The sequence below is a fragment of the Schistocerca serialis genome, chromosome 1, assembly GCF_023864345.2.
Source record: "Schistocerca serialis cubense isolate TAMUIC-IGC-003099 chromosome 1, iqSchSeri2.2, whole genome shotgun sequence".
NCBI classification, from domain to species: domain Eukaryota; kingdom Metazoa; phylum Arthropoda; class Insecta; order Orthoptera; family Acrididae; genus Schistocerca; species Schistocerca serialis.
In genome coordinates, this window is record NC_064638.1 from 944828667 (window position 1) to 944851793 (window position 23127).

Here is a 23127-nt window from a genome sequence, read left to right on the forward strand (position 1 = left end):
GGATGAGGTATGAGTCAAATTAAGACATTAACAGGAAGAATCAGCCACGGTAGGCTACCTCTGTAAATTAGGTAAGTCTTTCCGCTCCCGGGATTGGAATGACTCCTTACCCTCTCCCTTAAAACCCACATCCTTTCGTCTTTCCCTCTCCTTCCCTCTTTCCTGACGAAGCAGCCATTGGTTGCGAAAGCTAGAATTTTGTGTGTATGTTTGTGTGTATCGACCTGCCAGCGCTTTCGTTTGGTAAGTCACATCATCTTTGTTTTTAGATATATTTTTCCCACGTGGAATGTTTCCCTCTATTATATTCATACTAACAATAAATTATGACTAATGCTGATTTATTCACGCTGATAGGAACTACTGCTGGATTACTTTCTATGTGGATCAGAAGAAAAAACAAACTACCTTGTGAAAAAATACACTGCTTCTCTAATATTGCTAAGCTGTTATTTTTATTTAAAAAAAAAAAAAAAAAAAAAAAAAAAAAAAAAAAAAAAAAAAGCACTGGTGTAACTTTACAGAGACCACTATCAGCTGTCTATATACTGGAAAACTCAAGATCTGTTTGTTTTAAACACTAGAGTAATGTGGAGTTTACATCTTTGAATTCAAATACTCTGATGAAGTTAGGAAGGTAGGAGAGGAAAAACTTGAATCTCATTACAAATCTGTACCCCACTCATACAGTTATAATTGGTGGAGATTTCAATCTACCCTCGATTTGTTGGCGAAAATACATGTTCAAAGCTGGTGGTAGACAGAAAAAAAATCTTCTGAAATTGTACTAAATGCTTTCTCTGAGAATTACTTTGAACAATTAGTTCATGAGCCCATACGAATTGTAAATGGCTGCGAAAACACACGTGACCTCTTAGCCACAAATAATCCCGATCTAATAGAGAGCGTCATTATGGATACAGGAATTAGTCAACACAAGGTCATTGTAGCAAGGCTCAAAACCATATCAACCGAAACCACTAAAAATAAACGCAAAATGTATCTATTTAAAACAGCAGATAAAAATTCGCTTGATGCCTTCCTACGAGAGAGTTTCTATTCCTTCCCTAATTATGTAAGTGTAGACCAGATATGGCTCAAATTCAAAGATACAGTATCGACAGCAATAGATAGATTCATAAGTTGATAAGAGACAGGTCTGATCCACCAAGGTACACAAAACATGTCAGAACACTGTTGCAGAAGCAATGAAAAAAGCATGCCAAATTCAGAAAACACAAAATCCCCAAGACTGGCTAAGTTTCACGGAAGCTTGAAATTTAGGGTGGACGTCAATGCGAGATGCTTTTAATAATTTCCACAATGAAACATTGTCTCAAAATGTGGTAAAAAACCCAAAGAGACTCTGGTCCTATGTAAAGTACACCAGTGGCAAAACACAGTCAATACCGTCACTGCACAATAGCGATGCAAATGTTACCGATGATGGTGTCACTAAAGCGGAGTTACTAAATACAGTTTTCTGTAATTCCTTCACGAAAGAAGACGAAGTAAATATTCCAGAATTCTAAACCAGAACAGCTGTTAGCATGAGTGACATAAAAGTAGATACCTTAGGTGTTGTGAAACAACTTAAATCACTTAAGAAAGGCAAGTCTTCTGGTCCAGATGGTATACCAGCCAGGTTCCTTTCAGAGTATGCAGACACAATAGTGCCCCTCTTAGCAATCATATACAACCGCTCACTTGACAAAAGGTCTTTTGCTAAAGACTGGAAAGTAGCACAGGTCACACCAATACTCAAGAAAGGAAATAGGGGTAACCCATTGAATTACAGACCCATACTACTGACCTCAATTTGCAGTAGGATTTTGGAGCATATACTGTACTCGAACATTATGAATCACCTTGAAGAAAATGACTTATTGCTACATAACCAACATGGATTCAGAAAATATCGTTCTTGTGCAACACAGCTAGCTCTTTATTCCCATGAAGTAATGAGTGCTATCGACAAGGGATCTCAGATCAATTCCATATTCCTAGATTTCCAGAAGGCTTTTGATACCGTTCCTCACAAGCGACTATTAATCAAATTGCTTGCATATCTAGTATCGTCTCAGTTGTGTGACTGGATTTGTGATTTCCTCTCAGAGAGGTCACAGTTTGTAGTGATAGACGGTAAATCATCAAGTAGAGCAGAAGTGATATCTGGCGTTCTGCAAGGTAGTGTCATAGGCCCTCGGCTATTCGTAATTTACATAAATGATCTAGGTGATAATCTGAGCAACCTCCTTAGATTGTTTGCAGATGATGCTGTAAATTACCATCTAGTAAAATCATCACACGATCAATTCTAATTACAAAATGATCTAGAGAGAATTTATGTATGGTGTGAAAAGTGGCAAGTGGCACTAAGCAAAGATAAGCACGAGGTCATCCACATGGGTACTAAAAGAAATCCGACAAATTTTGAATGTATGATAAATCGCACAAATCTAATGGCTGTCAATTTGAGTAAATACCCAGGAATTACAATTACAAGCAACTTAAATTGGAAAGACCACATAGATAATATTGTGGGGAAGGCGAAACAAAGACTGCGCTTTGTTGGCAGAACACTTAGAAGATGCGACAAACCCACTAAAGAGATAGCCTACATTACACTTGTCCGTCCTCTGCTGGAATATTGCTGCGCAGTGTGGGATTCTTACCAGGTAGGATTCACGGTGGACATAAAAAAAGTGCAAAGAAGGTCAGCTGGTTTCGTTTTATCGCACAATAGGGGTGAGACTGTCACTAATATGATACGTGAGTTGGGGGTCACCGAAACAAAGGCGGTTCTCTTTGTGGCAAAATCTATTTACGGAATTTCAATCACCAACTTTCTCTTCTGAATACAAAAATATTTTGTTGACACCCACCTATGTAGGGAGAAATGATCATAATAAATAAGAGAAATCAGAGCTCGAACAGAAAGATTTAGGTGTTCCTTTTTCCCACGCGCCATTCGAGAGTAGAATGGTAGAGAAGTAGTAGGATAATGGTTCGATGAACCCTCTGGCAGGCACTTAAGTGTGAATTGTAGAGTAACTGTATTGGTGGACTTAGAGTTATGGGGCCATGCTGTCAGTCATGCTTAGATAGCTCAGACAATAGATTACTTGCCGACAAAAAGTAAATGTCCCAGGTTGAAGTCCCCCAGTCTAGCGCACAGTTTTAATCTGTCAGGAAATTTCAAACCACTGCACATTCCATTGCAGAGTGAAAATTCATTATGGTTACAGTGATATCTTATTGTTTTTATTGTGTACAGATAAAGTTCCTATGGTTTGCTTCTCTTTTTCTAGTGTATACTTAGAGGCATTCTATGTCCCTCAAGATTCACTTCTTCAATTTATCTGTGAGATAGAATGAATAAATGAATGGCTTTGGAGCTATAATAAACTTACTTACTTAATTGTTTTCTCCGTAGATTGATGATAGTTGCAGTCATGTATTTATATATTTCGTGTATTATATGCTTTGTGCTGCCTCGGGGGTGGGGGCATTCAGTTTTTCTGGACAGGACTGAATTTTTATTTCTTGCTGTTCTGTATTCTTAATTGTTGGTTTACAATAACAAAAGTTACTGTTGCATAAAATCTTCAAACATAATTACTATGTTATGATGTCTGCATTTAACATTCTGGAATATTCGATGTGGTTGTCCCAAGTAATCCTGTATGTGTTTTGCATTTTAGATTTGTCTCTGTTAAATGTAAGCTTAGGGTTTTGCGGCAGTTGTCCCTGTCAGTAAAATTCTTCTGGGCTGTTGACCACATTGCTAGTATATAAAATTGTCTTGACATTTCGGTCACTATTGCAAGTGGCCTTCCTGAAGACTTGGTGCTGATCTGACTGACAGCTCCACATAAAGCCCTGAGGAAGGCCATTTGCAATAGTGGCCAAAATGTCAGACAGTTTTATATACTGGCAATGCATTCAACAGCCCAGAAAGAATTTTAGACAGTCCTCTCTGTTAGTTTCTCAATTTCACCCTAAAGGTTGGATGGTTTCTCCTAAGTATTTAAATTGAGGTCTACTAACAGTTTTACCAAACAGAGTAATTAAATGTTGACTATCAAGATATTGTGGAAACACTATGTTGTACTACATTTTTGTTTAGCAATCTGGAGCTTAGTGTTGGTCAGAATTCATGACTCTCTTCAAGGGAATGGGTACTTCTTGTATATTGTTGCAAACATTTCAGGATCATCTGCGAAACCTAAACATTAAAGGTGAATTTTAGTTTCTAGTAGTCCTCAACTCGTTATTCCTTTTACTACTTTTGCCAGAGCTTTACTACTTTTCCTTGTGTATGACTGAACAGCAGGACCATGAAGTAATCATCTTGTGCTAGTATCAAAAGATTCAAATACAATGACTATAAATTAGATTTTTAAAGTTGTGTCAGTTAATGTTCGTTTGATTAGTTCTCTTCCATGCCAAATAGAGTATTCTTGTCTACAGAATATTAAGTCTTTTACCAAGAATGTTGTCCCTACCAATCTGTTTTGTGGATCTGCAACTTGCACGAGGGTGGTTTGAAAAGTTCTCTGAATGGAATAGAGAAAAGTACTTACATCACTGAAACTTTTTTTTTATTTTTCAATGCAGTCTCCTTGTACATTAATGCATTTGGTCCAACGATGTTCCAGTGCCTTGATCCTCATCTCAAAAACGAGTTTCCTCCAGGCAGAGCCATATCAGGTGAATAAGCAGGTGTGGCAACAATTCATACCTTAGTTTGTGTAATTTTGCCATGGCAACAATGCATGTGTGCGGGCGTGCATTGTCTTGATGGAAAATGACTTTCTTCCTTGCTAAACCTGGCCTTTTTTGCGTTTCTTTTGCTGCAATTTGTCCAGGAGGTTAGCATAGTATTCTCCAGTAACTGTTTGCCCAGTGTGGAGATAATCTACAAACAGAATCTCCTTTGCATCCCAGAACACTGATGTGTTGACCTTTCCCACCAAAGGAATTGTCTTTGCTTTCTTTGGTGGCTTGGAATCAGCATATTTCCACCGCTTTGACTGTTGTTTTGTCTCTGGGGTATAGCAGTGCACCAAAGTTTCATCTGTGGTCACAGACCGGTGTGAAATAATCTTGTTTGTTTCTCCTAAAACAGGCCATTGTTCTGATATGTCCATTCTCATGCATTGATCCAGCATCAAGAGTCGCGGCACCCATCTTGCGGATAATTTTTTCATTTCTAATTCTTTACTTGAAATGTGACATACCCTTTCAGATGACATCTGGCAAGTGTGAGCAATTTCACGCACTTTCAATTGGCGATCCTCCATGATCATTTTGTGCACTTCTGCAATGCTTTATGGAGTTGCAACACATCTCAGCCTACCACTGCGTGGATCATCAAAACTCTCCCAACTTAATTTAAAATCATTTATCCACTTGGCAACAGTTGAATATGAAGGAGCAGAATCTCCCAGTGTATTCTGGAAATCAACATGAATGTCTTTTGCATTCACACCTTTCTTTACAAAGTACTTAATCACTGCTCGAATCTCGATTGTTTTCCATCTTCGCAAATCACTATGTGGGAACAACAACAGTCACTGCCACAGCACTCTTTCAGGAGCACTGACATGGCACGTGTTGACAGGCAATAGTCCAATGAATATCACTTGAACAACTCGTTGCACTAGCGCTGACCTCTCATGGTGATTCCGAGAACTTTTCAAACCACCCTCGTAAGATGGACTTGATATTTAGGATCTGTTCTGCACAAGATGATCTTTTCCAATATTTTGCTGGATATTCACCAATTAATTTGTCTGCCATGGCTTAAAGTCTCTTTCAATATGTTTTTTTAACACTGAGCATTTTGCTTAAGTTATACTGGATCACTTAATGGAAACTGTTTGTTCTGTGTCTTTAGTAGTTGGGTCAGAACCAACAATTCATGGTTTGCCTTTCTCTACTAGGTGGATTGAGTCTCTCAGTATTTGCTGTTGGCCATTCCATGCGTGCATATATAAGTAGGGTTGATGAAAAATTGCGTATAAAATACCTTGAGGAAAACTTTAAGGCTCAATGCACTATCTACTCTGAGGTAACAAATGTCATGGGAAACCTCCTAATATTGTGTTGATCTCCTGTTGCCCAGCACATTGCAGCAGCTTGATGTGGCGCAGACTCAACAAGTTGCTGAAGAACTGTGCAGAAATACTGAGCCATGCTGCCCCTATAGCCATCCATAATTGTGATAGTGTTGACAGTTCAGGATTCTGGGCACAAACTGACCTCTTGATTATATCTCATATATGTTCAATGGGTGACCAAATCAATTGCTCGAAATGTCCAGAATGTTCTTCAGATCATTTGCGAACATCTGTAGCCCAGTGACATGGCGCACTGCCATCCATAAAATTTCCATTGTTGTTTGCGAACATTAAGTTCATGAAAGGCTGCAAATAGACCATAAGTAGCCAAACATAAGAATTTCCTGTCAATAATCAGTTCAGTGCCATGTTGACAACTTGAACCCACCGCTTTGTGGGATCTGCCTCTCACACTAACCCTACCATCAGCTCCAAATGAAACTGGAAATCATCTGACCACGCCATGGTTTTCCAGTTGTCTAGGACCAACTGATATGACTGAGTCCAGGAGAGGCGCTGCAGGTGATGTCGTGCTGTTAGCAAAAGACCTTGCATTGGTCACCTGCTGCTTTAAACCATTAGCACCAGATTTTGCCGCACAGTCCTAATGGATACATTCATCATATGTCCCACATTGATTTCTAACAATAGAAAACCCAGGATAGAGTGTAACAATGTTATGAAAAGGATAGTTGCTACAAGCCGAGACACACACACAGCAAGAGACTGGTCATGCATGCTTCAATGTGAAGGGCGCCCATCTCCCTGGAAATGGGCGCCCCTCACATTGAAAGCAACTAAAATTTCTCACTCTTTCACCGTAAATTTATGAGCATAATGAGCTATCTCTCTAAAGAAAATATTAAACTGTTTGCTTGTGAGCATTATGAGCAACACTGTTGTATAAATGTGATTGTAGATCACACCAGAAAATTGTCTTAACAGAGAATACAGTATAGTAAGGAAAATTCTTACCTGCTATCAGCTGGGGATAAAGGCAAAACGAGGTGGAGAAGGATCAGTCTTTGACCTAAAATATAGATGTAACACATTTGTGTAGCATAAATGCAAACTCTTGCACTGTTCTCTATATGCAACATCTTTTCTATACATGCTGAAGAAAAATACATAATGTGATGATTACACACTACAGTCATCTGCCCATTTCTTACCAAATGCATTTAGCATGATATTTATTCAAAGCATCTCTGCTCTGTGTACTCTTGCAAATACTATTGATGGTAATATACAATGCAGCTGCCAAATTATTGAGAGGCTGCCCCTCGAGAAACTATCACTTTAAGCATTCTAATATACACTGACTGAACTTGGGAAGATCTGGGAAACAATGGAGGGTGATAAGTTCTTCTGTTTACTTTGTAATGAGACTGTACCCAAAGCTTGATTTGGAAGATGGTATTTGCATTAAACAGGAAACCAGAATAGATGTCTACACCAGAACACAAGAACAAAATATTTTAAGAAATGCATATGGTCTTCTTCATTTATTTTTGAAAACAATTCTTAAAACTGCAATACCAACAAGAAATTTAATTTGCTTTACTACATGACACAAAAAAAATGAAGTTACTGAGAAACATGATTATTACATCACTATTTCACACTATGAAAAAATAGAACATTTTAATACTGCTGGGTGCATTGTTACAGTGGTCTACAGGTTACAGATCACAAAATCTTACAGATATTACTTGTATTTTACATCATTTCTGATGAGATGTTAAGTATATATACTATACAGGCACACTTGCAAATCTGTTGATCACTGAGAACTGAAACCCATAGTCCATAGCGTTAAAAGGTACAATTCTAATGCAGTTATTGAATCCAGACAGTATTTGCATTAACTGCATATAAATATCTTGGAAGAAATAAGTTTCCTGAACTGGCTGTCATTCATTTCCATTTCATTTTGTGTACTATGTTGCTTCAGGTTACACTCACACAATTCTGAGGATAGTAAATGGCTTGCTTGTGTGCTACTGTTTGTACTATAACAATTATCATGGCTATAGCTCTCAAGCCCAGCCAACAACAGACACACATAAAATTATACAACTAACCTGAAACAAATAGTAAACAGGTTAAACATTTTACCTGAAAATGGCTACAGAGCCAAAATAATATGATACACAAAATAGCATGGAAATGAAAAACAGCCAATTAAGAAAACTTATTTGTTTCAAGAAGTATATCACAGCTGTGGACCCTGTTGCAACTAAATTATATGCATATAAATAATTTTGGCATGTGAAACAATTTTAATGTACAAATTATTTTACTTAAAATGGAGAAAATAAAATAATACTGAGGCACATCTATATATGGAGGGTTATGTTCTTTAATGCCTTTGAGTGTTTTCATATGAAAGATTTTGAAGTGATGGAAAAATAGTTATTAATAAGCTTTGACTTTTTATAGCACATTATGCACAAAAAATACAAACTTTCTTGAAGATTAAAATATCTTAGGCTGAAGTCATTTAAAATATTATGATTCCTTACAGTTTGTTTTTTAAGGTGTGTGGTAACAGCTAGTCAGTAAAGACATGGAAGATACATATCTTAATTGGTTTCAGTGCACATGACAGACGTACACTATCTGAACCACTGTTTTTTTATATATATAAAAATGTATGGAGCGTAATTTTGGTACAAGTGATCACAAAATAATAAGAGATGGGAAAAGCATTAACTTTATCTATAATAACTAAAGAGGGAAACAAACTAATGAGAGAGTGCAAATTAATATAACCAATTCCTCTCTGACCTGTGGGTCATACTGGAACTTCCATTAGTTCTGTGAACAATTCTAATTCTTTTACTAACAGATTTAGCATAATTAAAAAAAAATATTGGGTTGGTAATTGTTACAATTCTGTCCTAAATTTTGGGACATGCCTTCTGTGTCATATAGTGAATTATTATAATGTTATGCAAAACACTTAGTAATACTATGATCCATAACAAACAGTATTTTAACTCAGAAATCAGAATTGAGTACAATGATGATGCCAAATAGTTGTACAGTTACTGTGCTATTGTTGTTGAATACTAAATATAATAGAAGTTTTGGAACATGAAATCAGAAGCATCATATAAAGCAATCAGGAAAAAGAAATGAAGATATAAAACAGGACTTTATAATATTCAAAATATTCAGTGCCTAACTTCTGCTGCAACACAGGGATTTAACTTTAGTCAGCAACAATGTATTGCAAATACAGTCACACTGTATCATCAGTGACAAAAGTAAGATAAAAAAGCTTTCAATTTAGTGAATAAACTGCTCCTCTTTCAGCAAGAAGTGCAAAACAAAAGTTATATTACTTGTAACAGATATTAGGACAGTTCAAACACACACAATGTATGCACACAGGTAAAAAGTAACAATGAAAAGCTACAGGTACAAAGAAAATTGTCTTTCTGGAACCATTTTAAGTACACAATACAATACTGTCTTTGAAATACTTCAACTAGCAGTTATGATCCACTATTTGAATTCATTGGAATTTCCAATGTAAGTGAAAATATAAAGCTGTTTTGTGTGATTCTGTGACATAAAAATACAAATACTTTGTTTTCTTTTCAAAAATCCCTTTCAATTACTTGTATAACCATAGAGTAAAAACACAATGCCTAAAGTAAGAAGATATCACATAATACAATTTCAATTAACAAAAAGGCACTAACATTGGCCTACTTCAATCTGCAAGAAAGACATTTGCAACAATGCACACAATACACCACACAGTAGGAGACAAAAGCTGATTTTGAAATGAGGATGTCATCAAAACAGCTGTAAGTACCAGACAAAACAGAAACAACAGTTAAGATACTACTGTGTAACCTTTCAGTAATATTGTATGCCAGTTGCAATTAATGACTAGATGTACTAAGGTAGTAAAATGAAATCTGTCACTCAGAAGACACAACACACTATGAATCAGTGAAACCTACAAGCATACGCTACAAGTGGAAAAGGACTTCAGGAAGTTTCTCTATTCACCAATGTGTGTATCAGTCTGAGGTACAAGCAATACTTATCAAATAAATCACAAATTCTATGAAATGGTAAGAGCACTGCTTTATCTTACGTAACAAATTATTATACAGTGATATAAAGCATTCCACAAATAACTTGCATTTAGCAACAGTGATATGACTCATCAAAGTGGCTTCTTTTATCTTGCCAATTTACTGTGCCTGTGCACAGTTTTTGTCTCTTACTAGATACAGTGCCAAGATTTGCATTCACATCATCATCACTAAGTGATATGTACAAGCAGAAGCTAGTTTCAGATATATTTAACATATCTTCTAAATGTCCATTGTCAGTGTACCGTACAGTGTGTTTAAACTTGGAGCATAATGGGTCAAATTATTCAACATGAGTCATTTACAGTATGCTGCTCAAATTTAACCTTTTCCACATGTCCACGATTTTACAGAGAAATTTACTTGTATGGAATATTTCATCTAACAAAAGTTAATTTGGAAAATCAGAGGGACATGTTACTAACTGAATACATAGGTCACAAATTAGCCTGCATTCATAATGTTAATTGCATGTTATTTGCTCTTTTGATGATACCAAATTAAAAGGCAAAAGAAATTGTGAAGTATTGGAATAAATTACTTTTTCTTCAATTCAGTAGTTTTTTCATTCCATATCTTCAGAAATTCTTAATTTTTTTTTATAGCGGATGTCACTAAGTAATGTTAAGTCACTTGTCATATGCTGGCCTGCCCAACTACTTCAAGTACATAGCTACACCACAATTTTCTGAAGCACAGACAGATGTAACACAATGGACATGTTCCAAGCTTTTGAGCTATTCCACTTTATCTTGCGTAATTCGCACACACACCAAATGTGTCATGCACCTTTGTTGATACTCTTACTCTAAGGTAATGAGCATCACAAAGACAGCAGACATCAAAATGTATGAATATGCAACAAGAAAATCTTTCTGGTGCTAATAATGTAATAAATAGTTGAAACATAATAAAATTATGGGCCAGGAAAACTAACCAGACAATTGAGGAAATTTCTGTCAAGATAAAAAACCAACTCTCAGTAATAAATAATTAAGGTTTCTTAATGGATAGCCTACAGCTTCAAAGAAAATGGCCTAAAAAACTTTGGGTGTCACCAGTGTGTGTACTAAAACTAGAAAAAACGTGTGTGTGTGTGTGTGTGTGTGTGTGTGTGTGTGTGTGTGCGCGCACATGCGCGCGCGCGCACACACACACACACACACACACACACACACACACACACACACACACACACACACACACACGTAACATCATACAGCCACTTGAAAATAGTGACCTCTCATTGTGTGTCTCTTAATCTGTTTTCTTCTTGTATGTGTTTAGACACTTCCCAAAAAATATTTTTAATTTCTTCTCAATTTCTCCCCTTATGTTTCTCTTTCTATTTTCCTCTTCACTGCCCCCCCCCCCCCCCCCCCAAGTAGAAGTTCAGTGCAAATGAAACTTTTTCCATTACCTTTTCTTAAAATGAGCTTTCAGTGATTAATATAATTTCAATATAAAGTTAATGTAGCCAAAATTTAACTGCAGTAAGAAATTTATTTATTTACAGCTAAACACACTATTGTAAAATAAATTTAGTGTGTTTTAGCAATGCTCTTGCCATTTCAACTAACAAGAACAAAGGAAACTTACTTACTATTTTCACAGAAAAGTACAACTTTTACACTTTGTAAAATGAGATTAATTTCAATGCCATCTTCTATATGCATTTGAAAGTAGCAATATAAATATTTTCTTACACTCCATTTACTAGCTGAGGCTCTTTCTGCCCATTTTTTTGTATGTCTCCAGTTGCTTCATCAACAGTACCTGAAATAAACATTGACTCTTAATGTTATGCATCCCTTGCATGTTTTAATCAATTTTAATTAGAAAATATGTAAGTGTTACTATTTAGGATAAGAGGATATTGCATTACAAAACGTTTACTTTAAAGCCATCGATCTTAAGACTCATTGAGTTACGTTATGAGCAGCACGTGTGTGTGCGCGCACCACTCTCCCACGAATGCATGCACACAAGCCACCTTCCTGGATGCTGACACACAAGCCACCTTCCTCAATATTGATTTCCATCTCAATGATGGCTGCATCAATATCTCCATCCATATCAATCCTACCAACTATCATCAACACTTCACTTTGGTGGTGGTGGTGGTGGTGGTGGTGGTGGTGGTGGTGGTGGTGGTGGCGGCGGCATGAGGGGGAATTGTACCTCTAAATGTAGTTGCAAGTGTAGAACTAAAATTTTCGGTAATATTCATATTAGCACTATTAATGTGTGTGTATATAAATCTTGTAATCTGACTTGTTCCAAATCACATCCATAAAATAATTGTGAAAATGATCTATGGAACATGCCATAACTAAACTGGTCTCTGCCACCCATTTTCCATGCCAAGAAGCCCCTTCTATACAGCCTAGCCACCTGTGACTCATACTCCTCTAAATTAAATTAAGTATTTATTTGTACAAGAATGATTGACCAGAATATCATAATTGTTAAGTTGTGTAGATTTTCAGATGGCGATAAATTATTTTTTGAGATGTTTTAACAAAATGAGAAAAATTTAAAAACTCAGAACAAATGTTGCAATGTGTGGTGATTTCAACAGAGTTGTCAGACTCAGATGAGCCCTACTCGGAACTGTTTTTAAACCTACTCAACTCATTAAATTTATATTGTACTAACAATAACAGCTCCATACTTGGGAATGCTTGTTTGGATAATATGACCAAAAGTTATATCCATACACAAAAAGGGGAAAGCATCAACATGTAGTGAATATCTGCAGCTGGTAGCATCAAAGGAAATAGGGGTAAGTAGATGCTTTTTAGTCCAACCATCCGCCAGTTCATTCCATGGGATATCCACATGACTTAGGACCCAGAGAAAGACAACTGAGCAGGTGGCACGGCCAAGGGCAGAGAGGTGGTCATGGACAGCAGAGACTAGAGGGTGATGAGAGTACCATTGTTCAATTGCCTGCAGGCTTGCTCACTGAGTCAAACACTGTGAAGGGAGGCCTGAATAACAAAATGGAGGGCCCTGTTAATGGATGGCAGCTCTACTGTGAACACACTACATGATCCCAGCAATAAATGATATTCTAAGCCAGTAGGAGATGTGAAAGTGCATCCCACTTTATCTACCATCTTAGAACCATTAGTGTAGAAGTGGCAGCACCATGGAACTCTGCAAGGATGGAATGTACAAGATACTGGAAGGCCTGGAATATGTCAGTCCTAATCCGTGGTCTAGGCACCATCCGGGGAGGGGGGGCATAAACGCATTCCAACCGGCAATCCAATCCCACCCGTGTGCAGCTATCAGGAGGGAGACATCCCTTATTCGCGAAGAGGACAGGGTACATGGGATGGTCATGGAATCAGCGAATGGCGATTGCATAAGAAACCAGAGTTGGCTCTATCATATTTGTAGCTTCTGCGAGGAGACTGTCACCGGGACTAGTCGAAGGGCACCGAAAGCCAGACGCACCCCACAATGGTGAATAGGGTCAAGTATTTGCAGTGTTGATGGAGCTGCTGAGCCATAAACCTGACTACCATAATCTAGTCTGGACAAGACCAGAGCATTCTCAAGAGGGAGAAGAGTGCTCTCACCAACAGATGTGGGGGCCAGGAGGTGGACAGCATTAAGTTTCCACATGCATGTAGCTTTTAGGTTGTGAATATGGGGCAGCCAAGTCAGCTTTCTATCAAAATTAAGGCCTACGAAACAGGATTGTGTTACAACATAGAGGACGTGGTTGGCTTAATACATTTTCTGGATCGGGGTGTACAGTGGGTTGATGACAAAAATGCATAAAACTGGAAGCCAAGGGAGATGACCTACATAAAGGCCCATCAGGTGGCGCCTTGGAGCCGGTCCTCAGCACATGCTGGCAAGTGGGAGCTGCAGCAGATGCAAAAATCATTGATGTTCAATGCCAGGGTAACCACAGGCCCAACAGAGGCTACAAGCCCATGTCACTTGACACTGAATCCTGTGGAATGCCATTCTCCTGAATCCAAGGGGCACTGAGTGAAGTGCCAACTCAAACCCGGAAGAGCCAGTGACATAAAAACTTGTGGATGAAAATCGAAAGGGGGCAGCGAAGGCGCCCCAGTCATGGAAGGTAACTAAAATGTGATGGTGCCAAGCCATATCAAATGCCTTACGTAGGTCAAACAAGACTGTGACAAGGTGATGAGTAGTAAAAGCCCGTCTGATTGCTGTTTCCAATCTGAGTAAATGGTCAGTTTGAGATCGTCCTTCCCGGAAGCCACACTGATACAGGGACAAAGGCCCCGAGATTTGAGCACCCAACATAATCAGAAGCTAAACATCCTCTCAAGCAGTTTACAAAGTACATCTGTCAGGCTAATTTGGCGGTAGCTGTCGAGAGATGTCGGGTTGTTCTCAGCCTTTATGATGGGGATAGGAAGAGGATACAGATGCTGTCGAAAACAGGTGTTCTGCAAGAACCAATTGATCGGTACACATAATACCTTGGAGGGTAAGACCCTGGACATTTGACTGTTGCTGGTAGCCCAAAAGGCTACGGAGCTTTGACCAAACCTGTGATGATGAGGCTCACGCCCCAAGGGAGGAAACAAAGCACTCCCAGTATTCTTTATTACTCTGCTTAATAAGGAAGCAAGCCTTAGCATGGAGATGCTTAAAAGCAAGATGGTTGGTCTGTGAAGGGTGCCATTTAAATTGCTGCAGCGCCCGTCAGTGGTCCTGGACAGTGACTGCTATGTCCTTGGTCCACCACTGTACTGGCTGATGACGAGGGGAACCTGCAGATAGGGGACATCAGAATGCAATTCAAGAGAGTGGTGTCAAAGTGTACAGCAGATATTTAAGAGTGCCAATTGGCCCTGTGGAATGTGCAATGTGGGGGCCTGTCTGCCTGGTGGCGGCAGGGGAATGATAGACTCAACGGAAAGTTGTCATGTCATGAAGGTCATCATGGGGTGACCAATGTAGGGAAGCCATGAGAGCAGGAGAGGAGATCATGAGATCAATAGCAGTAAAGGTGCCATGAGAGGCACTTAAGTGTGTGGGGAACTGTCACTGAGGAGAGACAAATCAAAGTCTGTAACAAATCAATTAGAAGAGCCATACCCGCTGAAGTGGCACTTCCCCACAAAGGGTGGTGTGCACTGAAGTCGCAAGGACGAGTTACAGGATGGGAGTTGCTGTATTAAGGTAGACAGTTCAACATAAGGAAGTGATCTACCTGGAGGGAATAGACATTGCAAATGGTTATTACTGGAGTCATTTGCACTCCAACCACTATTGCTTTCAGGCTGATGCAAAGGGGGATCCAGTCACTAATGACATAGGCATGAACCAATAAGCAGATCCCTCCAGATGCTATCCCGAGGCCACCATAGTTCTGACAGAATGCCCCATAACCACGAAATGTTGGAGTGTGGTCCTCGTGGAAATGCATTTCTTGAAGAGCTAGACAGAACACAGAATATGAGGAAACAAGGCATTGTATTTCCAGTAGGTGGTGATTGTATCCGTTGCAATTCCACTGGATTAATGTGTGGTGAGAGTCCATGTTAGACATAGAGAAGCCGAGGGGAGGTCATGTCACTGCCAGTGGTCATAGCCGATAAGAATGGGGTGACACCCATAAATAAGACGTCAGGCTCAGGTTGCAAGTGGGGAGGTGGCACTTCCAAGGGCACCAGGAGGTCTTATTCCGGGACTTCTCCCTCTCCCTCTTACAGAGGCGAAGGATGGCAGGGCACAAAGGGAGAATAGGCTTCTTCAAAATCCAGAACCAAAAGAGTGTGAGCGACCTTGGGGAGCACAGTTTGCATCTTGTGACCAGGTTGTGATGGCAGGCTTCTGGCCTGAGACACACTGGGGAGAGGGAGGGGGGGCAGGGGGGGGGGGGGAGAGAGCACCATCCAGCAGGTGCTGAAGAAGGGAGGCACTTCTTTAGTTGGGGAGGGGACTCTGGAGGGGACGGTATGAAACTGCAGGGGTGGGAGAGGGGATGGGGCTGGTGTAAAGAAGAGGTAGGAGGAGAAAAGAATGTAATCTGTCATTTTTAGTGAGCCTCAGCAAAAGACAGATGATCCAAATGCTTGTACTCTTGGATCTTCTTTTCTCTCTTTTGAGCTGGACAATCTGGAGAGCATGGAGAGTGACTGTCATGACAATTGACACACACAGGTGATGGAACACAGGGGCTTCCCTCATGAAGTGAGTGTCCACAGTCACCACACAGAGGGTCTGCCGTACAGCGTGAAGACATATGCCCAAAATACGAGCACTGAAAGCACCTCATGGGTGGTGGGACATACAGCCTCAAATCATATCCTCCCAGAGAAGGTCAAGGTTATGTGCTACAGATATCTCCTTTGAAAGCCAGAATGAAGGCACCAGTATTAGTGTGGTTGTCTTTACGGCCCTCCTGTCCTGGACACATTGAACAAAATGAATGCCATGTCACTCCAGATTAGCTAGAAGTTCCTCTTCAGTTTGCAGTATGAGGTCCCTATGAAATATGACTCCCTGGACCATATTCAAAGACTAGTGAGGGGTAATAGATACTGGGACATTGTGAAGGCCATCACAAGCATGAACAGCTGCAGAGACGGTGATAAAATAAGCTTTGATCAACAGGGAGCCCGACTGCATCTTACTGAGAGACTCCACTTCACCAAACTTATCCTAGATATTCTCCACAAGAAAACAATGGCTTTGTGGCAGTGAATGTGTCACCGACTATCCTAGTACAGACGACGTAGCGGAGAAAGTGTTTCAAACCAAAGTGGTCAGGGTCAGCCTGGCCCTCCTTCCAGGGTGTAGCCAGGGAAGGAAAGGCTGCTGGGTAATACAAAGCAGCAGTCAGGGAAGGAAAGGCTGCTGGGTAATACAGAGCAGCAGTCAATTATTCTTTACCATCCATAGAGACAGTCATTTCAGAACCATCAGATTTTTGCAGCTTGATATGCTTCATGCGCCTAGCATCCGCCCTGATACCACCCACTCTGATCAGGGGCTCTCTCCATGGGTGCCACCCAGGCACAGCAAGGGCCGCCTGGCACTGTATACATTACTGGGAGTTCCAATGCTCCAGGAAGATAAGCAACCACTCATTGATATACATGGGGACAGGTATCAGTTTGGTGAACCCTGTGTTATCAGGGGGCTCAACCAGATGGGCTTGTAAAAGCCCCACCACACGGATTGGCCACATATGCCAGTGACCAAGCAGGATGGAGGTGGCTATGGCAGGGAAGGAAGAGGAGAAGGAAAGGGGGAGAGGAATCCATGCCGTGGATGCTAGGCAGGGAGTTCTTCCCCAAATGGCTCACACTAAAAATAGAAAATTTAAAAGTGGAGGTCAAACCTCAAGTGAGGACCTAAGCACCAAAAAGGACGAAAGAGAACAGGCAGGAGGAACAAAATTACAAGCAAGCTGGGTCGACATAAATCAGAACACAGAGAGGGGAAGGAGGGGACAGTGGGAAAGGAGAGAGGGGAAGAAGGGGGCAGCTGGAAGAGAGTGAGGATAGGGAGGGAGGGTCATGGTGAAGAAAATGCAGCCAGGGGAGGAACAGTGGGCCAGCATACACTTGCAAATTGTTGGCTGATGATGGGTTAATGATACCCTAAGTTCCAGATAAAAAAAATTGATCACAGCTCTTGTATCTCGCCTACATAGCACCAATAAATCCACCACTGACAGTATTGATGCAACTTAACAAAAGAGGCTGCAAGGCATGGGAACTCATGACAGATGATCCTTGTGGCAGCTCACTTGCTGCCTGCCACCACTGCCCCCCCCCCCCCCCTTTCCTTCTATCTGCAGCATATATTGCTTTCACAGGAGACAGTTAGGAGCACCATCCTCCTCGTGACATGCTTCTGGAACCTGGCTGCCCTCTTCTGGATATCAGCATCTGATTGCTCTAAGGGCTGATAATTGCTAGGCAGCTAATTTCTTTAGCAAGGACACACGGGTTTCTTTGTATTGCTCTTCCACAATCTAGTCTGACAGCTTGCCCCAACACAGTACATTCAGGTTTTGTGAATTTTTACTTTCATTCACAGCTAATAAATGTTGTACTGGTTGTTACACAGAAACCTTACTGACATGAACAAAAGGAATTGAGGTAAGTAGCAATGTGTTTCTCATGATCGTACACCACAATACTGAATCAGCTACACTAACTTCTGCAATTGGATAGGTAAATAAAGCTGCTCACCAAGAAGCGATATGAGAACACACATAAATGTTACAGAAATATGCAAGCTTTCAGAGCCAGTGGCTCATCCTCCTCCTGACAGGACGGTTGAAAAGAAAGGAAGAGGGATAAAAGGAAAAACTGATGAGGTTGTGGAAATGGGGAGAGTAAGTCTTAGAGAGAGAGAGAGAGAGAGAGAGAGAGAGAGAGAGAGAGAGAGAGAGATTTCATCCCCAAACAAAATGATAGTACATATACAACATGCAGTACTGTAAATGTGTTTCAAGAAATGTTTAACACATTAGAAATACTTAAAGATAATACACTTACACAGCTGCTATGTACTAACCTTGCAATGAGTGACAGAATTTCTTTGTAGTATCCCATTCTTCACGTAGGGAGAGATTGAACATGGAAAAATTAGGATTGCCCGTGACTTCTTTTATGATGGTCAGGAACTGAGGGAGAATTCTGTGTAGTTCACTATCATCAGCACTTGTGTATGTTTCAAGCAGGACAAGACCTTTACACCTTTAAGAACACAATAAGTTTATGAGAAAATTATGGATTCATGAATTAATTACAAATTAATAAACACAGCTTACATATCTTATAAGTTCAGTGAAAAAGTTTCTATCAGTAAGATTTTCATGGGACACATTTGAGGGGTGAATAAAAAGGGAAGAGAGGGTGTAATAGGGGAAATGGGGATGTTGGCAGGGTATGGGGCAGAAAGCAAGATTACTAACGCAGCACATTAGTCCATTTAATACTCTCGTCATACCATCCACTATACATTAAGAATAGTCAAATTTTAAGATACACAGTACTAAAATAAGAAACTTGTTCTTACTAAGTAAACTGGGATAAATTATCAGCCAAGAAGACAGCAAATTTGCTTCCATACTCATACCTTCAATCAAAAAAGACCTCCTCCCCCCCCCCCCTCCCACACACACACACACACACACAGACACACACACACACACACACACACACACACACACCAGTGTTACTGCTGCACTGTAGTGCCAGACCCCATCATCATCATCAGCTATCTGATATCTGAATAATAACCAACTGACACTGCACTTAAAACTTCTGTACAAACTAACTTTGCTTGCCTGGTAGAAAAATAAATAAGGTATGGCAGTTGTTCGGGAGAGAAAAATGAACACTGTTAGTCCCCTTCAAGTTGGAGGATTGTTCACTTATCATTGCCAAGCTATAATGCATGGCTAGCTCACAGTTGTTTGTTCTGCATTAGACTGTTGTGTACCGGTGATTTGGCAAGGTAGCACTCTCAGACACCTGACAAGTGCTTATTTGCTTTCTGCTAATCTGGCACCTAGTGTGCTTTGTTATTGGGAAAGTAGTCTCAGATTTCTTTCCCCGACACAGTTAGACCAATTGTTAAATATCTGCATGTCCTATGGGTCATAATAGCAGTGCCTGCTTCTCTTCTTATTAGTATCAACAAACTTCAATCTCTCATCACAGTCAAATATGCTGAATAATTTCTGTTATTTCCTTATACATTTTTTCAATCTCAACATCTCTGGAGCAAGTATTTATGAACTGTGTATAAATAAATAATTTGGGAGTGAAGGAGACTCCTCACCAAATAGCAGAAGAATTGAGTAGTCATCGAGTAGAAGAATGAAGATTTTCTACCTTCTGGGCACACCCTTTAACAAGCTAAATGATATATATATACATATCTGCACATGCCATCTGAAAACATAATACAGAGATTGCTATTTGGCAGGTGGAATGGGGTGACTGACTCTGGTGTGGGGAAGGAGGTTGGGGGGCGGGGGGGGGGGGGGGAGGGGGGGTAGTAGGAGAAAAGATGGGAAGTAGGTGGGAGGGGGTTGGGTAGGTGTAGCTGGTGACTTGGAGAGAGGCAGCAGGTGTTCAGGATAGGAATATGACACGAGCACCAGAGCTGGCGAGTTGTGTGGATAACAAAGATGCTGACATGAAGACTTGGAGTGGGAGGTGGTGACAGCACAGAGGAATGAGAGAATGTTGAGTACAGAGTGTGCGTACAGTGGGTTAGCAGCAACAGCAGGCATGAGGATTATGGGAGGATAATTTCCATTTGTGTAGTGCAGAAAAGCCTGTGCTGAGGTGGGAAAGGATCCAAATGGCACAGAGCGTGAATCAACCACTGAACTTTAGCATGTTGTGCTCAGTGGCATGTTCTGTCACTGGGTGGTCAACTCTGTTGTCGGTCATAGTTTGCTGGAGACAATTCATTCTGGTGAACAGCTGGCTGGTGGTTATGACCAAACAAAACTCTATGCAGAAATTGCAATAGAGCTGGTATATGACATGGCTGCTCTCAAAGGGGACCATGTGTGAGATAAGATAGCCTGTGATAGGACTGGAATAGGATGTGATGTGGTGAGTGGGTGATTTGGGCATCCTCTTCCATAAAGTACTCTGGAGGTAAAATAGTTCCCCATTTAGCTCTCCATGCAGGGACTACTGGATCTTTCAAAGAGATATTACGACTGTGGTGAAAGGTTGGGAATGGAAGTGTCATAGGGATGGATCACAATACTGTCCATGTAGGGTGGATGGTGGAATACCACCTTAGGAGGGGTGAAAAGAATCTCAAGTACAATGTCTCTCATTTCTGGGTATGGTGATAAGATAGTCAAAGCTCTGGTGAAGGACATGATTCATTTGCTCCATTCTAGGGTTATATTGGGTGATAAGGGAGGCATTCCACTACAGCTGGTTCATGGTGGCTGTTCGGATGATTAGGCATGTATGAAGGTGTGACAGCTGTAAAATGTAGCTACTGTTCATCAACTCCTTGCCACAGCAGTCTTATACCTGAGAAAAATTCAGATGAAGACCTACTTAGTCACTCACTGAACACATCCTACTCCTGTCATGTCACAGGCTCCTTCTACCCCATCACTTGCAGGGCTACCTGGAAATTCAGTTGTTTACATCGGTTCTGCTGCATTTTATGTGGCTATGATCACCAACCAGCTGTTCCATAGGATGAAGTCAGTGCCACAATGGCCAAAAACAAGATGCTCAATTTCAATGGCTGCTTCACAACCCCTGCCATCTGGATGCTTCCCTCCCCAGCACAAGCTCTTCTGAACTACACAGATGGTAGCTGTCCTTGCAATACATACTTCACTCCCATAATCTTCCTGGCCTCAATCTTTGCTAATCTGGTGCACCCACATTCTCTACCAAAGAAGTCAAACCCTATTCCATCCTGTCACCCCCTCCAAACCAGGCCTTCACATCATTGTCATTGTGCACAACAACCCATTGGCTCTATCCTGCTTGTCACATTACTCTCCTGTACACACCTGCTACCTCCCCCTCCTGCATCCCTATCCCTTACACTAGCTACCTCCCTTTGAGCTGTTAGCTACCGACCCCAAACCCCTCCTTCATTCCTAAATTATTTGCATTCTACCCGAACTTTCCTTACCATGTTCATATTGCCTAATGGCTCCCTTCTGGTCTCCACTTCATATTGTCCATGCTTTAACTGTATCATAATTTACACCTGCTTTGTCTCTCCCATATTTCCCATTCATTTTGTCACACACTCATCACCAGCCCAAACCAATGTGGTCCCACAACATTTTTGCACCCCTTATCATTAATAGTGGCCATTTCAAATGTACTTCACTATCCAAAGAACCGCCCGCCAGCTGGATCACAGTTAAAACATCATCAAGCAACAACTTACTTCATTTCTCCTCCAAACTCCCCCACAACCCCACCGAGTTCGAGTCTCAGTCCGGCACACAGTTTTACCCAGTTTTAACCTGCCAGGAAGTTTTCATTGTACACTACAACTCACTGGCTCCATTGCCCATGTTCTACATTCCTAACCGATACACCTGGTGCCTCTTTCTCTCTCATTCCTATCCAACACAAAGGCTGCTTCCCTGCGAGCCACCACCTACCCTTCCGCAATGCCACCTCCTGCTTCCCACCTTTTTTTCTCTCTCTGGCTCAAAGGGTTTGTCCAAAAGTTAGAAAGTTTTCTTTCATTCTTTTTTGTGCATCTGTTGACAACTCAATGCTTCTAGTATTTGGTGAGTGGTCTCCATTACTCCTAAAATTTTACAATCTCCCAGAACTTTTCTTACCATATTCGATAGGCATATTTGTAATATTGGCTTTGTGTTTATCTTGGTTATAATGATCCATTCAGTATTATGTTTATAATAGTTTATCCCTTTCCTATTTTCCTGTCCATTATTAGACCTACTTGTGCATTATCTGTTCTTGATTTTGAGTTAGTAATCTCATATTTGACTGATGACAAATCCTGTTCATTCTGCCACCATCCATCAGTCACTTTTGCTGTATCTAATTTCAAAACAATGCTTTCTCTTCTTACATTCTCTAACCTATTTAAACAATCCATACAATAAAATATTTTCTTTTCTGATGCCAGGTCCTCCTTAGTAATACCTATCTTGAGAAATAAAAGTGGGACTTTTTGACCTGTTGCACAGTTTATCATCATAATTATCATACTGCAGAGCTGCACATCCTCCTAAAATATAACGCCAATAGTTGCCGTTTGATTTTGGCTGTCTGCACTGTCTGAAATAACTTTTACAAAACTTTAAGCAGAGCAAAATGTTGGCTAACTGATTTATATGGCAAGTGATAATTGCATGGAGGAAAAGATGAGTT

At 40.4% G+C, this 23127-nt stretch overlaps 1 protein-coding gene across 2 annotated transcripts in view; it reads right to left on the bottom strand.

Annotated features, from left to right (window-relative positions):
* Positions 1–7615: 7615 nt before the first annotated feature.
* Positions 7616–23127, bottom strand: part of LOC126412546 (TRPL translocation defect protein 14) — a 175876-nt gene continuing 160364 nt past the window's right edge. For both annotated transcript variants that reach the window (XM_050082200.1, XM_050082195.1), the window contains 2 exons: positions 18782–18963; positions 7616–12019 (listed from right to left, as the gene is read on the bottom strand). In XM_050082200.1, the coding sequence (XP_049938157.1) occupies positions 11946–12019; positions 18782–18963 (256 nt within the window). In that variant the 3' untranslated portion in view covers positions 7616–11945. The remainder of the gene's footprint in view (positions 12020–18781; positions 18964–23127) is intronic.